This window comes from Lichenostomus cassidix, chromosome 6 (genome assembly GCF_008360975.1).
Source record: "Lichenostomus cassidix isolate B80296 chromosome 6, HeHo_3.0, whole genome shotgun sequence".
Classification (NCBI taxonomy): Eukaryota; Metazoa; Chordata; class Aves; order Passeriformes; family Meliphagidae; genus Lichenostomus; species Lichenostomus cassidix.
In genome coordinates, this window is record NC_139487.1 from 25,970,411 (window position 1) to 25,987,034 (window position 16,624).

General features: G+C 41.3%; 2 protein-coding genes across 6 annotated transcripts in view; one reads left to right on the forward strand and one right to left on the reverse strand.

Annotated features, from left to right (window-relative positions):
* Positions 1-16,624, reverse strand: part of LRIT1 (leucine rich repeat, Ig-like and transmembrane domains 1) — a 117,096-nt gene that overhangs the window by 22,420 nt on the left and 78,052 nt on the right. The window lies entirely within an intron of this gene.
* Positions 1,054-15,468, forward strand: RGR (retinal G protein coupled receptor). Its single transcript, XM_085064102.1, has 7 exons — positions 1,054-1,327; positions 4,150-4,306; positions 5,023-5,144; positions 11,194-11,347; positions 11,925-12,042; positions 13,504-13,617; positions 14,485-15,468. The coding sequence occupies exons 1-7, from the start codon at positions 1,249-1,251 to the stop codon at positions 14,626-14,628; spliced, it is 888 nt and encodes a 295-aa protein (XP_084920228.1). The 5' UTR covers positions 1,054-1,248; the 3' UTR covers positions 14,629-15,468.

Below are 16,624 nucleotides of genomic sequence, written 5' to 3' on the forward strand. Positions count from 1 at the left end.
GCTTAAACCAAGCATCTGTATAGCCTAACAAATATCATGCCCTCCTGAATTCTACTTCAAAATCCAAGAGCATATCCATCAAGGCAATTACCTACATCAAAAAGAGCTGTAAATTGAATACCGGAGATCAAAAAAACACAGCAAGATGGTTTCACAACAGCCTTGAAGCTCTAATCAGTTCTCCTGGTCATCGCAGCCTTGTAAGCACAGATTTCAGGAAAACTGCAATAAATCCACCACCATCTTCAACCAACACCACTGACTGTAAATGCACCTTCACCATGTAGCCAGGAGAACTGAACAAACTGTGGTGGCATCTGGAGGAAATTCACACTGCCTGACACCTCCATCAACTGGGAGCCAGATCAGCAGAGTGTGGCACCTGAGCTGGGGGAAGCTACAACCCTTGTGGTTCAGCTCCCTTTTTGGTCCCATTTTGCACTAGGATTATCAGGGTGAAGAAAGTTACGTATCAACGTAGCAGCTATCATGCTAGTGACACCTTGTTAAGGCAATGAGCTGAAGGTTGGACAAGCTGCACACTGCACATACTCCAGAGCCACTGTACACCCAGCCTGCAGTCCTCAAACATCTCTGAAAGGACAGTAAGGTAATTCCTCTGAGTGCTCACTGCTGAGCAACAGCCTTTAATCAGGCTGTGTCAGTGTGCACATTAATTTAAGCCTCAGTTGCAAAGAGGAAAATTTGTTAATATAGAGAACAGTAATTGCCAGAAAAATACACTGTCCAGTTTCTAAAAAATGGGTGAGGGGAAGATCTACAAGCTGCAGAAATTATTGGTTCATACTTTTCCTCTAATTATCAACTCAATGAGTGCCCCTTTGTTTTTCAGGTCACTCCCCAATTACATGTTTCCTTTGTTCCACAACATTTAATTCTTTTCCAGTGTTGCAAAATTAACTGGACAGGTTTCTTAATCTTGTGTCTACAAAGAACTTGTTGTAATTGCAATGAATGCTTTCATTTTGCTGGTGTCTGAAATACGATTTGCAGGGGAAGGGGGAGTGCGGGTTGATGCTAGTCCCATCACTAATAACATTCCTGCAGGGATTGTAGTGGTGGGAGTAAAAACCCCAAAGCTTTTATATAATAACAGCATGTGTTTGCACGTGAGCTGCTCCTTTAAGAAGCCTTGGGCTACTGGAAGTAGAGGGATCCGGAGAAAAGGCAGCCCTACGGCTACAACAGAGGGCAGAGGTTAAATCTTTTGGCGTGTTTACCATAAGAATGGTCGCTGCACACCCTCTCCCTGAAGGCTTCACTGAAATAGAAGTGTTTGCCATTGGCACTGCCCTGCTGGTAGAAGGTAAGTTCGGTGTGGGACCTCAGCAGCAGAAGGATGTTTTCCCCTATTATCCCAAGTGAGAGGAGGGAAGGAAAATTGAAGTAAACAGCATTTGTGATATGCTGACCCTCGGTAGTGTGGCTACATCAGCAGTATTTCTGGTGAGTAAATCAGGGTGAGCTGCAAACTCTTTGCTGTGAAGATCTGCATTCTATGCTTAGCTGTGGCAGTGAAGTACTTGCCACTTAGCTTTCTTCTCGAGAATTTGGGATGTAAGATTTTGTTGATGACTTTTAAAGGCAATTTTATCTTCCTCTGGGGAAAAATGTTGAAATGACAGATAATCTCTCAATAAGATTGGGCTGCTTGTTTTGTGGGTTGTGATGGCTGTTTTATAATCAAACAGGATAGTGCCAAAAAAACCTGTAAACTGTTTGCATACATCCAGACTGCATTGCTATCACTGCAATTAATGGCTGCTGGGTAAAAGTAACAAACCCTATCAATTTAATTTAGCCAGTGTGATCTTTTCTTAAAGGCATATGGCACTTGTTGAGAGACTGCAACAAAACTGTGCATTTATATCTACATGGCAGCTAGCAAAGGCTTCGTAGCTAGGATTATGTTGGTGTCAGTCCCAGGGCCTGGGATCCCATCCCTGCACAGTGCTGCTCATCGGGGGAGGTGGGAATCGTGGGGCCCAGTGGCAGAGGAGGAGAAGCTGTAAGCACCATCAGAATGGGATAAATGCTCATTAGCTCACCCCATGAACATGGAGCACGGGAGCTCACCTTCTCCTTGCAGCCAAGCTCACAACTGAATGCAAAGGAAAGCTGGAAATGCTGTCAGAAAACACTCTTCCATGGAAGAGAGATGGAAGAACTTCTACTTCTTGCCCACGGGCAGGCTGCTGCCCAGAGTCCAGGGCTAAGCCCAGCCAACAGCCCTGAGCCATGTGCACAGCCTGGCAGGGCCTGGCAGGATCTGCACTCCGATCCTGAGAGGTGGGAAGCAGCAGGAGGACAGGGACAGCCCTGGGTCCTGTTGGGGATCTGCTCGTGGCACCACAGCCCTGCCAGCCCTGACTTGTGCCCAGGGCTGCAGCCTGCCAGGGAGCTGCAGCTGTTGGAGTTCAAGCAAAGAACCCTCTGGTAACCTTCAGTTAAAACTAGGTGTAGTCTAATACATTTATGTTTTACTAAACACAAGTATTTTCCATAGGGTTTTAGGCAGAATGTGCCCAGTAGATTGGCAGTAAAACTTTATTACTGTCATTTGGCTTAGAAGATCAAGCTAAATAATCAAAGATTAATTCATTTTCTGAAATACTCCGAGACAAAGGCAATGAAGACCTCTTTTTTTAATGGCAGTTTCTAAATGCAGTTTGCAAAAATGCAGTTGAGTTGAAAAGTTGCATTCACTTAAGTGGACACATTTGCTGATCTAAAAATGAAAATTCAAAGCTTTTTTTTTTTTAGTTAAGTTCGCTATTTGTACACTCATGCTGACCTTTAAGAAAGCAGAATCTGGTAAAGCCTGAGGTTTCCAAAAACAGGGGAAAGACAGGAAAAAAGCTGATATAGTAATAACTCTTCAACTCTATATGTGCTCAGAACATATCTCTCCTAAAGGCTTCTCTGCATTTGGGAGAGTTGACAGCAGTTTTACCCTGTGGGTGGGAGGTAATCTGGCAGGGAGGAAATAAAAACAGCAGATCTCAAATGGCTCCAAATATTTCTTCTGGAAATATTTTGTTATATGTTGTGTAATGACAGACACACATCAGCTGTTACTATGGTTATGCCATCAGCTATTAATGCAATTAAGGTAGAAGCAGGATTTCTGACTAGAAAAAAATCATCCATCTTACGTAACTGCAGAATTAAGACAATAAGCATAAGTAACTACACTACTTTACAGAATTAGGGGATATGGATTTTTTCTGTGCTATATCATTTCTTTTTCCAAGAAGAACACAAAGGAAAAGACATAGTGCCTCTTATCTAACTGAAACTTAGAGATTGGTTGTTGAGTCAGGGCCTCATCAGAACTAAAATAATTCAGGTTGCCTTGAAAAGGGCATTAAAGGACAAAGCTTGAGTTTAAACCAATGAAGGATGGGTTTCAGGGTGGCACAGCTCTGTGCTGGGTGAATAGCTCGGGTTGCTTGGATGCTCCTCTCTGAGGACCAACATTGACTTATTTTTTTTAAATCTATCAGTGACTGCTTTTCATAATTAGATTATTCTTTTCCATGTATAGTCTATTGACGAGGGGCAGTAATAAAATTGAGCTGGTGTGAGTCAAGCACTGTGTAGGCTACCCTGAGACAGAAGCCCAAAGGGAGGCTTTCAGGCTGCCTGAAACATGGCTGAGGGATTTCTGTGCTTAAATAAAAAAGAATGCTATAATGATATTAAATACAAACTATTTCTCTGTCAAAGTCAGGCCTGGACATTTGTGCACCAGCAGCATGTGCTGGCTGTCAGCCCTCCTGACACTGCCTCCTCTGCCTCTCCCTTGCTCTGAACCCTGAACCATGTGTCCCTGAATGGAGCCTGACAATCCAGTTTCTCTTATTATAACAAAAGGCAGAATTACAAATAAGATCAAACCATTTCTGCTCCACATGACTGATGAAGTCTGAAGCACTAGCTTGAGCTGTCACCTACAACTTCTCTTCTTATAGCCTTTGTAACTTGCGTGCAGACTGACCACTACAGATATATTCCCGTGCACAAGATTCCACCAAAGTTATTGTTCTCTCATCAAAGAAAACAGCAGTATCATTGTAGATGTTTTCCATTTCCAGTTGAATCATACCAAACAATTCTGTCTTTCAGCCCTGCTTGGTTTCTGTCTGAATGGCTTGACAATTATTTCTTTCCGAAAAATCAAAGAGCTCCGAACACCCAGCAATCTGCTGATTCTCAGCATTGCCCTGGCAGACTGCGGGATCTGCATCAACGCATTCATCGCTGCCTTTTCCAGCTTCCTCAGGTATGGCAGAAAGGCTTTCCTAAAGCAAGCTTGGAAGAACCACATGGAAAATTAGTATCTTAAGTCCTAAGAGATAAACTAATTAAATGGCACTCTTTCTACCATAACACATAGCCAACCTTCTCATTCCCTCAATCTGAAACAGCCAACCAAAACTCTATATGGTTCTACCAGGCTAGCAGAAAAGCAGATTTTACTGCATATAATCACTGACAGATTATAAGACTGACTAGAGAAAACATTTAACCACACAGATTTACCAGTGGTTATAGAAGCTACTTGAACATCAAAATATCATTTCACTAAACCTCTAGATTGACCCCAAACTTGTCTGCAAGTCTTTATCTGTTGTGTTACACTGACTTGCACACATTGACAAATTGGCTTCTCACAAAGGAGGCAAATCTTGAAGATCTGGATAATTGGATTAAATGTAGATTTCAAATTTAAAACCCCTAACTTTTCAATACACAGATGCAGGGTTATACTTGCTTCTCAGTATTAAGAGTACAAATAGCTGTTGTACTGTAAGAGACAGCACAGCAAGAAAAATGCTGGCAAATACCTAAAGGCAAGCACAGTAACCTCTTCCACAGTGTTTCTCAGGCACATAAAATGAGCACAGGTTATCAGTTTGCCCTCTCCATTCATGGAATTTCCAAACGTCTTCACCTTTTTCTATCGTTTTTCTTAACATATTCCTTGTTTGTTGACAGATACTGGCCTTATGGCTCTGATGGCTGTCAAATCCATGGATTCCATGGCTTCCTGACAGCCCTAGCCAGCATTGGCTCCAGTGCTGCCGTCGCCTGGGACAGATACCATCACTACTGTACAAGTAAGGGCTGCAATTTACCTCCCAACCTCACCCACATCCTGCTAAAGGCAGCTTGCTTACGTTTCTGAGAATCAAAGCCAGCACATATTTATTATTTGTATATCTTACATATGTTTATCTTACACACTAGATAGAGCAAATTTAAGCAGTTACTCCAAAGCACCTCTTCCCATACAGGGGGCAATCATCAACCACTGTCAGGAGATATTTTCCCTTCCAGATTGCACCCAGTTTGTGACCCTCTTGCCATGCTTTCTCTTAATCCATAAGTAACCTTTAAAATAAAATCCCAAACAAAATCCAACTCCTCGTATTGAAGAAAAATCTATTCATCTTGGGCTTTCATCCAACACCCTGCTGTGCACCGAACAGATCATCATGTCCATGCAGAGTTTACTAATTATAGATAAATTTGGTGTAAGTAGAGAGATGCCTCTGCAGAGATGGTGGCTGGAACAGAGCCCGTGCAGAGGCATGATCGGGCAGACGGAGCTCAGCAGCCCCTTTGTGCAACACACAGGCATTTTGGGGTGCGAGACATTTGTACCCACGCAGCCGTTCAGGCACAGCCTCCATGTAACTTCAGCAGCAAATGGCAAAACACACCCAAAGCATGCAGGGAGTATGTTCAATCTGATGATCCTGTTGAGGGTGGAAAGGTTGCCAACTTTATTTTGTTTTTCAATTTTTGCAGAAATTCAGCTCGGCAAAGAAATGTATTTTTTCATGTCTAGACAAAGGCCCCAAATGATGCAGGCTGTGAGCTAAATCCATATTAACACCCCTTGGACACTGAAATGCATTTGGAGCTAGAACAGTAGCATCTGTATTTTACAAGAGAGCCTGAAAATAAACATGTCTGGGAAAGACATTTTACTCTCTGCCACACTGACTTTAATGCTTTTGTGTCATGCAGTCCTCCAGTCAAGAGCATATACTACATTAAGAGCACAGGCAGAAGGACCCTAAGGGCACAAGCTTCTTTACTTTGCTCAAATTGTTACTTACTGATGGCCAAACATGGCTCCTACAGTGAACACTTTGAACAACAAAACCAAAAACCCAGAAGGTGCCCATGCCCTGTGGTTATTCCAGTAGAGCCAGCCCTTCTAGTTCAATTTTCCACATGCTGATTGCAAGGAAGATTAAGTCATATTTCATAGATATGCTATTCCAAGCCTGCAGGCTATACTGTGTTCTCAATCCATACATTAAACTCCTGTTGACACTGGTGCAAGTTGCATGTCTGTACAGAAGGTACAAAATACCCTTACCTAAAAAACAAAGCTATCAGCCTTTTATCTTCATTTCCCAGGATCTGGTACTCCTTCCAGACTCGATTTCATCATCCCCAGTTTTTTCGTTATGTCCTAACAGTTTCCCAAGAAAACCTTTGTTGTGTTATTCCTCAGCTTGGCACTTGATTTTCCACTATCCATATTTCTGGGGAAGAAAGAGTGGATGAGAATGTGAGCGATTACTATGATGATAGGAAAACTTGGGACTTTACAACCATTCTGGATGCTAATAACACAAGTTTTTTCACCAACATTCTGAAAATTGACCAAGTTTTTAAATTTGGATGTCAGCACAGCCCTTAAAGCACTACCTTTAAAGTGTATTGATAACTAGAGAAGTCACTCATCAGAAATCAGGTTTATATTGCGTGGCATATAGAAGAAAATAGTATTATCACCCCACATGACAGAGAAGGTATTGGTATTTTCCTCTCCCCTCTCTTGTTTTTTTACTGCCAGGCAATCACACTGGGCAACTCTCTTTTCATCCCTTGAATGTGGCTCTGGGGTCTATGAAATGCTACTTTTACAGCAAATAAAACTATGGAAATAATCTAAAAGTATCCAATAAGAGGAGAAAAGGCAGGGGAGTCTGAAGGGTATCAATGTCTATCTCTAGCAAGATGGGAAAACAGATAATTGTATTTTAAAATTTGCTAATTAGGGGGCAAAGGAGAAAACAGAAGTAGTTTTATGTTAGTGCCTGACAGTGAAGAACAAGGCAAGTTCTGAGGAAGCTGTCTCTCAGCAGCCAGGCATTCAGGATAGAAGGTGACAGTTTAGATCAAGGTAGACACTGTCAGTTCTCCCTCTCTGGCCATTCACTGCCAGCAGAAGCTTGTGGAGAGGGGAAGGATCCTGGTCACTTCATAAGCACAGCATACAGTTACAGATGTAAAAGGAAAGAAAAAAATATAGAAGATTTTTAAATTTGTATTTTAAAATTATGGGGAAACAGAAAATCTGAAGTGATTTATAGGAATACTTCTCTCAATATTGTAAAAGAGAAGATGAACAAAACCAGCAGATTTCACAGCATCATTCAATTTCAAAAGTAGAATTACAGTGAGTTTTATCTAATGCTTACCAATCAAGGAAACCTGGTTTGTTATATCAGTACTCAAAGATTCCCAAACTACCATTTGCTCCAATTGCAGCTGTCAGCTCTGTCAAATTAGAAGTCCTAAACTTCTGTCACACTGACTGCAGCCACCCTGCCACATTCTCTTCATCTAATTTTGCACCTGTATCAGTTTCCCTGATAAAATGTCAATGTTTATATAGATCTTGCATTTTTCACTGAAGGAGGAGGTAATCACCAACACAGCTCTAAGATCATGGAGAACCACAGAAAAAAAAAATCAATGGAGTAAAAAAAAATCCCTTAATTAGGTTATTTTTAAAGAGCTTTTTATAATGATATGCACAAAAGAAGCTATTACACATTACAGTTTTCTTATTCCTACAAAAAATTAATATCTGTGAGCATCAGTGACTGCAGATGAAGTGGGTTTTTTAGGCTGTTTTGCTTATGACTGATATACATTTTTGTTTATAAGATTTTCAGATATTTCTGTCTTTGACAAACTTAGCTAATTTCAAATTATGCACGCCATAAAGTTTGATACAAGCCATACTGTTCTGGAATATATTATAACTTAATATTATACAGCTATTATAACATAACCATTGCAAGGACGAGGAAAAAGGACTTCCTTTTCCCTCCATCATAGAAAATCCTGTTGACTTCTTGTTTGAGACACTCTGTTTGATCAGCAGACTGAAATGTAGATGAAAGGCAGTCATCTACAGACTGTGTCAGAGATGTACATCCCAGACTGTGTCAGAGATGTATTTTTCATTCTGTGAAAATCAGCTAAATGTTTGAATAAATGATAAATCTTTTAAAAATTACATTCATAAATGTTTCCACAAACTAAACACAGAGACATAGTTTATGGTTATATCACTAAAAACTGGCCATCATAATCAAAAGGATTAAGGTTCCATGCTCTCTCTAGCACTTCCTAAAATTTCAGCTTTTGGAATCACAATTTCAGCAATCTTTGAATGATGAGGGGGGCAGTCTTTCTCTTCCAAAGCAATTACAGAAATCATTTAAAATTCACCGTATTACTATTTCCCTGTGTGGAAAAGAGAAGCTTCTCTTTTGCTTTTCAAAGAGAGAAAACCAGAGCACAAGAGTGATTAGACTTAAGGACCAAACTGCCAGCACTGGGCCCTAATTAGGAATTATATCTGTAAGCATATGCTGAACTCCATACATATGCATTTAATTGAATTAGGACCTACATGACTTTTACATTAAATTTTGTCAGGCCAAAAAAAGGCATTTAAGGTAAAGCAATGGCCTGCTGTGCACAAAAACAACTGAGCTCTCAACTTGTGCTCTTGCTGTCAGCCATCTCAGGGGAGGACATTTTTGCCATGTGAACAAAGCATGATTCTTTCCCTGTTCTTGTACTGAAAGTGTTTTTTTCTGGGTAAAACTAATCTCAAGCTTGTTTTATTTTACATTCATACCTTTTTAGCTACTTCTGATGTGTGAGTAAATATTTTCTGGAGGGTCAACAAGCAGCTGTGTTCACCAGGTCTACTTCACCATTAATCTCCTTTTGCAAAATGTCAAAGCCAAAAAGAAAAATTTAATTGTGTTACTTCTGATTCTCTCCTGTTCTAGTGTCCAAAATGGGGCCCTTTGAATGTGAGGAGAGAGAACAGATGAGTTCAGCCTCAGAAATGAGCTTTCCAAGCCAAGAAAGTCTGTTGAGACATGTCTGGTGCCAGACTCCATTATTGCACAGTCCTTTTATTCTACATCTACTAAGAAAATGGAGATCCCTGATTCTCATGGAAAAGTAACTAAAATAAACTTTTCCTCACAGTTTTTCATAGAAAAGCCACAAACACTAAAGCAAGAAGTCGCTTAGGCTACATTGCTTCTTTGGACTGGGAGTTTAAGAATAATTACAAATTACTAAAAAGTTGCACTTGTATTTCTAGTTCCTTAATCAAAAACTAGTCTTTTATTTTCATCTATGTCATTCTAGAGTCATATTATGTCAGTACTACAAAGCAGTATTGAAGCCTTTGAAGCCAAAATATATCTTCTAGGTAGTGTTCATATGAAAGACAGATATTAAGCCTTATTAGTAATTCTTTGTTAGTAATTATTAAAAAAAATATTTTTGCAACTACCAAATATAAAACCTAGTATTTCATACAAAGGGTTTTCTTTAATTTTCCTTGATATTTAAACTGCAATGCATACAAACTGTCTTTTCCCATGATCAATTTTTGAACACCCCCCCAAATGAATTTTCCAAGTTGATTTTCAATGCAATTCAACTCTAATTTTTTTTTCCTGAAGAACCTCTGGAATATAAGGAAAAGGAGAGGGATAGAACCAGAATTCCTGTAAAAGGGCAGTTTCTCTAACACCCTTCATTTTTCTTTTTTTAAAATACACAACAACGGTGCAGCACAAAATGGCTCCTGTAGGGTTTGTGGTTCTTGGAGATGCTGCCCTATGGGGACCTCGAGCCTATGTGGCCCCCACATCCCTTTACCCATGAGTCAGCCATGGCTGATCCCAGGGACTCACCTCATGCACCTCATCCCCAGTCCTTCACCTCTCAGCGAAAGATCAGAATTGGCCTGGATCTTCCTGCCTGCTGTCATGATGCTGCTCTCTAAGGGCAGACAAAAACATTGCTTCCCAGCCTCAGTGAAAATTGCATCATTACTTGTCCCTGATGGGAGATTTGATTAGAAAGGAGTGCTGGGAAAGTCACTGCTCTCCTTGCTGGTGCTGCTGGCGTCATGAGCTGCTCATCATGGGCATGACGACAGACAGTGGCCTCCATAACAAAGTTATTCAGACCTTCTCACATGCAAGCAGCGAGGCTAGCACAATATCCTGCAGCAGCAAGGAAGCCTGCCTGCCTTCTCCATGAAGAAATACTTCCTGTGTCTTCTGAAGTTTCAAATCTTTCATTTCATTCCTATGGTATTTTATGGAACCAGATGAAATAGGCACAAGTAATCATTTTTATTACAAAAGAAATTAATTAGAAAAAAATTACTAATGCTGAGCTTCACATTTCCTGGTATAGGCTAGGTGATGATCTCAAGGGCAAAATTACTTGTCCAGTAGTATTTTTAGAACAAGCTCTGTTGTCAGGTTGTATATATATATATATATATACACACATATATACAGATGACCAGTAATTTTAGAACAGGGTGTATTAGATATCCACACATGCCCTGCACTCCTGGCCAGGCAGAGAGGATGTAGGCAGGTGCTGGGGAGTGTGCAGAGTCACATTTCTGATCTGACCCACACTCTGCAATGAGACTCTGTTTCTTCAATCACTGTTTATTGCATCACCCTGTTCGCTGTACTTGCTGCCTCATCTGTGTCTTTAAATACATTCCCAAAACACAAGAATATGATGTTTGTAACAGCAGCTGTATCTCCAGCGTGGTACAAAGCTGAGCAGCAATACAGCATTTGTCTGAGTAAAACACACAAAAGGGAAGTAGAGTTTGCTGTTTCCAGAAGTCTAAAAGCTTCATATTTTATGCAAGACTGATTCCTCCAGACTTGGGTCTTTCAGGATACAAACCACAGACAACTGCTTGTTTCTGCCTGTGGCCCAAGGGCCTGACAGCTGTTTCCAGAGGTTTTGTTCGGGGCATGGAGACCCCCTTTTCTCTTCCCACAGGGAGCAGGCTGCAGTGGAGCACGGCTGCCTCCATGATGGTGTTTGCATGGCTGTTTGCTGCCTTCTGGGCCGTGATGCCCTTACTGGGGTGGGGAGAATACGACTACGAACCCCTCCGAACCTGCTGCACCTTGGACTACAGCAAAGGGGACAGGTGAGGGCCAGGGCCAGCTCCCACAGGAGCAGAGCGGAGCCTGCCATCCCCTGGGATGGCCTTGGTGGCACACAACCCCCACTGTGCCCACCATCATTGCTGGGGAAGATGTCCCTCCCAGGGGCTGGAACCAGGCAGGCATCACCCAAGGCTGCCTTGACCCACATGGTGGCACATGGAACAGCTAAAGCCAGCTTCCTCTGTGGGAGGGGCTGGTGCTCAGCTTTCTGCTACTCCCTTACCCATCTATAAGCTGCATCTTTTCTAGGTTTTGGGCTTGAAACTCTTTCAGAATGCTTTTGGCTTTATGCAGTCCAGCACAGATGTCTGAGTAGTGATGTTTGGGTTCAGAATACAAACACCTGTTGTGATTTTCTACAGTACTATCCATCCCACACACGACAGCATGGCACAGCTTAACTGGCCTTCAGCAAATGCTGCACCTAAAGCATGTTGACAAAACTGATTTTAGAAATTTTAAAACTACAAGTTGGTAAATATCTGCAGCAAGTTTACAGAAATGCTCTAGAGAGGAATTAACATCCTCTTTTTTTTTTTCCCTCCTCACCTTTTCCAGAAACTATGTCACCTTCCTTTTTGCTCTGTCCACCTTCAATTTCATGATCCCAGGCTTCATCATGATGACGGCCTATCAGTCCATACACCAAAAGTTCAGGAAAACTGGGAACTTTAAGGTAAGAAAGCTCCCTCAGCCCCTGCAATCACCTAGCCAAAACAGGGCTCCATCCAGTAGAGACAAACTCCCTGAAAAAAACCAATTTCTTTCCCAAAGACTTTGGCTCAGCTCCTTCTGTGCTAACTCCCCAGAGCTACTTGAGTAGGAGGGTAGAGCAACACAGGATAGGGCCATTCAGAAAGTTCATGGAAACACCATCCTTGGAAATTTCAACATTTTACCAGACAGCCACATCTGCCCCAACCTAGTGCTGTAAACAGTTCCCCATCAAAGAGGAAGTTGGACAGTGATCCTGAAGATTTCCCTCCATCAACACTGGTCCAACTCTCCTCAAAAAACAAACACAGAGAATACAGAATATCTGCCAGTAGCATAACAATATTTATCCAGAGAAATTTATCTCAGGAAGGATTGTTGTTTCCTGCTTTGCTACAGGCCTTTGGCTTATGGCTGAGGAAGTCAGACAACTACAGAACCACAGCTCTGCAAGGAAACATGCAGGCACCCCGTGGTGGGAGAAGGGCCTTCTCATCCACATTGTGTTTACACTTGGCTGAGGAAATTCAGAAATCTTTATGTGCTGGAAACAAAGGAATTATTCTGGTGTGGCCAGTTCATGGGAATGTAATGTGGTGATTATATGCTGAGGTGCAAGCCATACAGTCTGGGACTCTGTGCCTGGCTGATGGGCGCAGCCTGACCACTGCACTCAGTAGAGGCAGTCAGTTCTCAAGAGAAATGTTATATTGACAAAGAGACATTCAAGAAGACGTGTTTGTAGCTGACTGGAATAAATACATGTGCCCTCTATATATTTCTTGGACAAATCTCAGTGTTTATTATATCTATTACCGTTTTTCCAGTGAGTTTATATGCACCAGCATGTGATTTCTTTCTTGCGATATTCTGTAGCTGTCTAAACAAATTAGAATGCAGAAAATTTAAGGATGACATTATCATTTCCTTAGTCATTACTATGTAGAAGGTACTTGGGAATAGCTGGCCATGAACACCATGGGCAGGGCCCTGGAATGAGGGACAGTGGGATCCTACTACCATAACATAGCTACTGCATCCATCTGTCACACTGCCATAGCAGTTACTTCACACAATTTGTCTGCAAGACCACCTGATAAGTCAGCAAAATATCATTGCTTTTTATCTTTTTAAATTTTCACATTGCTCTCTCCCCTCAGCACCGATTACTGGCTATGGCTTCTATATCTAGCACACACTCTGATTTATCTGATCTACCAGGAAGTGTTTTGCCTCTTGGTAGATTCCCCACTCATGCCTGGGAGCAGGGCTTTGGTGCTGGTGCACTGTGGTCTCCCATGTCCTCTGGGCTGATCCTCTCCTGCTGCTGAACACAAACCACGGTCTCACAGGACCTCTCCCATCCATTTGCTGCAGTGTGTGATTGTGAAACACAAAAAAACCTATTGCTCTTGTTTTTCAGTTTAATACTGGTTTACCCTTGAAGACACTGGTCATTTGCTGGGGTCCCTATTGTCTCCTGTGCTCCTATGCAGCAGTCGAAAATGTGATGTTCATTCCACCAAAATACCGCATGGTACGTATTCCACCTCAGAACCCAAACAATCACAGTCTCCTTACTCTCCTCTCGTCCCTATGGAACAATGCAAATTTAGTCATAACGGGCTTTACTTGTAAAAACATATATGAGAAGTAGGCCTTTTCCTCAAAGTATTCTGTTCATCCACCATTTTTAAGTGAAAACAGGTTAGCACAGTGATATAACAGACATTGCATTACTGCTTTGATCGAGCAAAAATTTAGCAAGTCAGTGGTATTTTTCTTCAGCAATTAGGGGTCTGTAGTCTGTACTGTTCTACGGCATGTAAGAACTTTTTGTGTCCTTCCCAGAGTGAGATACCAGCTCAGAATTTTCAGTTATAAAGAGACCGTTTGTCTCATTCATATTTCTAATACTTCCCTCTCCTCAAGGAAGCTGTAATTGATCATTCCTATGGTTGGGCTGCCTCCTTTTTCCCCCTTCTTCTATGAGTCTTGGATCCAAAACCACCTCTGGGACTTAGTAATATCACATCAAACCTTTCAACTTTCATTCAGTGCCCCAAAATCAGCTCAGTTTCAGGTCACCAAATGCATTACTGTATTCAGTATCCCATATAAAATGTGTTGGCAACAGCAGCCCTTTTATCCATCAGAAGGTGTCCATGGCACACATCATCCTGAGTGTACTCACTCTCAACTGAATTATCCCTGTTTCAGGCAATACCAACCTAAATTCTTTCTCCTGGAGGCTATAATTTCCTGAGTATCCTCTCTCGGGATAGCAAGCTATTTTCATTGGAGAGAGGCTTTTTTTGGTAAAGGGAAACTGAATATAGGCCGAAACCAGCCTGTTGGCTTCTTGGTGTGTTTTCCTAGTAATAAATACTGTGTCTCATGACAGATTCCTGCCCTCATTGCCAAGACTGTGCCAACGGTGGATGCCTTTGTATATGCCCTGGGGAATGAGAACTACAGAGGAGGAATATGGCAGTTCCTCACAGGACAGAAGATTGAGAAGGCAGAGGTTGATAACAAAACTAAATAACCTATTATGTCATCAAACAAAATTACTGCGGGTACATCACTGAAAGCAAAATTCAAGAGAAAACTGAGTGCATTCTCTGATGTGTATGTGCAAAGGTGGTTCCACATTGGAAAGGCTGTGCATTGGCTACAAATAATGAAATATGGAAAGAAAGCCCTCCAGATAAGTGTCCAAACCATCCCAAGCTGCTTGTCAAACAAGCTGCCTTAAACCTGTGTTGATTGTCATCAGTCTCATTTTATATGTCACTGCAAATAAACTATGTGCTGGAAAGCATTTTTTTTCTCCTGATAAAAGCTAACATAAAAGCTTAGCAAATTAACTGAAGCAGGATATTCATTTATCCAGTGAGGCCTCATCAGATCAATCTGTGCAGTTTGTCCATATGGTAATGTCTGGATTACCAAAAGATTAAACCAATATCCAGTATTAACCACATGTCTGTATAAATAGCTTGTTCATCTGAACAACTCATTTTCAAAGCACCCAAAACAGGACTTTCCAAATTTCCATCACAAATCTGACATCCTAGTTCCATAAAAACATTTTAGTGAGCATGGTTCCCCAGTAAGGAATATTAGTTTGGCTCCTATTCAAATGAATTACTGCCTGACATTCAGCTTTGTCACACACTAAACTGCTTCAGATTTTGCAGCTGCTGCTTAGCAGGACAATCAAAAGCTTATAGTCCATCATAAAAAAACATTCATCTTTTTGTTGAACATTGAGCAAAAACTAAAGGGAGGCATGAGTCACATTCTGTTCTAAAAATGTCATAGGAACAAAAACTAACTTCATGTCTTCCATTAAATTCCCCTGTGTTCTACATAAGTGAGAGCAATCACTGAATCAGCTGTGATTAAAGACTCTGAGCAATTAAAAAGTCACTTTTATAATTACTGGAATTCATATGTATCTTCAACTATCAGAAATGTCCATTTTAAACACTTGTATTTGCTCATGTTACTCATATTGCCTATAGGATGAAAAACTGTCAGTTCATGTTGCCTGTTATTACAAGATGTGTCTCAGAATTGCCCATTTGTCGAAAAATATGTGCACAACACAGATTAGGAGAGATTGTGAGTACAAAAAAACAAACCTAATTGATACTTACAGGGATCATGTAGTTCACTACCAAGCATTGACAGTGAAAGGGTGTTTGAAACTAACCAAAGAAAAAGTTGATCCATCCTTTTGATGCCTTCCAACATACTAAAAGAGAAACCAGTTGTTTATGTGTTACAAAAGGGTAGATGGTACACTCCTGGATGTTAATCAGTGGGTAGAAGGGACATTCCCCTTATGTCTAGAGATAGGGAATAAATGCCATTTTGTCAGCAGTTAACCAGCAGGATCCCATTCAGAGATGTGATTTGGGACTTCATGAGGCTCAATCTGGTCACAAACTACCTGACAGAGCACTGAGTAAAGTCATGACAAAATTATGCAGAATAATGACATCTAAAGCTGACAGATAAGACTTACATCTTAGGTACACATAATATAAGGTGAGCAGATGAAAAAAATGTTTGCACTGATAAGTGCAAAATAATGTGTCTGGGCACAAAGTTACCTTTAAGTATCTATCTACAGTGACAGGCTCTAAATGTGCAATTATCTCTTTCTCAGGAAAGAGGCCTGGGTAGGTCTTGCAATCACCAGCTTGCTTGTCAGCAGGGTCACACTGACGAATCCCAACAGAATGCTAAAAAACTCTAAAAAGGAATAGGTAACAAAAGAGGACACACAGTCACACCATTTGAAAACCAGTTATTCAGACTTCTTGAATAGGGTGCATAGTTTGGGTCATTCCAGCTCAGAGAGGATAAACTAGAAAAGGGCCACAGAGATAATCAAACACAGGGAGAAGCTTGAACACAGTAGGGATGAAATGAAGGAGAATGTTGGCTCAGAAGAGGTGGCTGGTGAGAACACAGCCAGCCTTATTGAACCAGGGATTCAGGGGATGTGAGATGGAATGATTGTTTGCTGC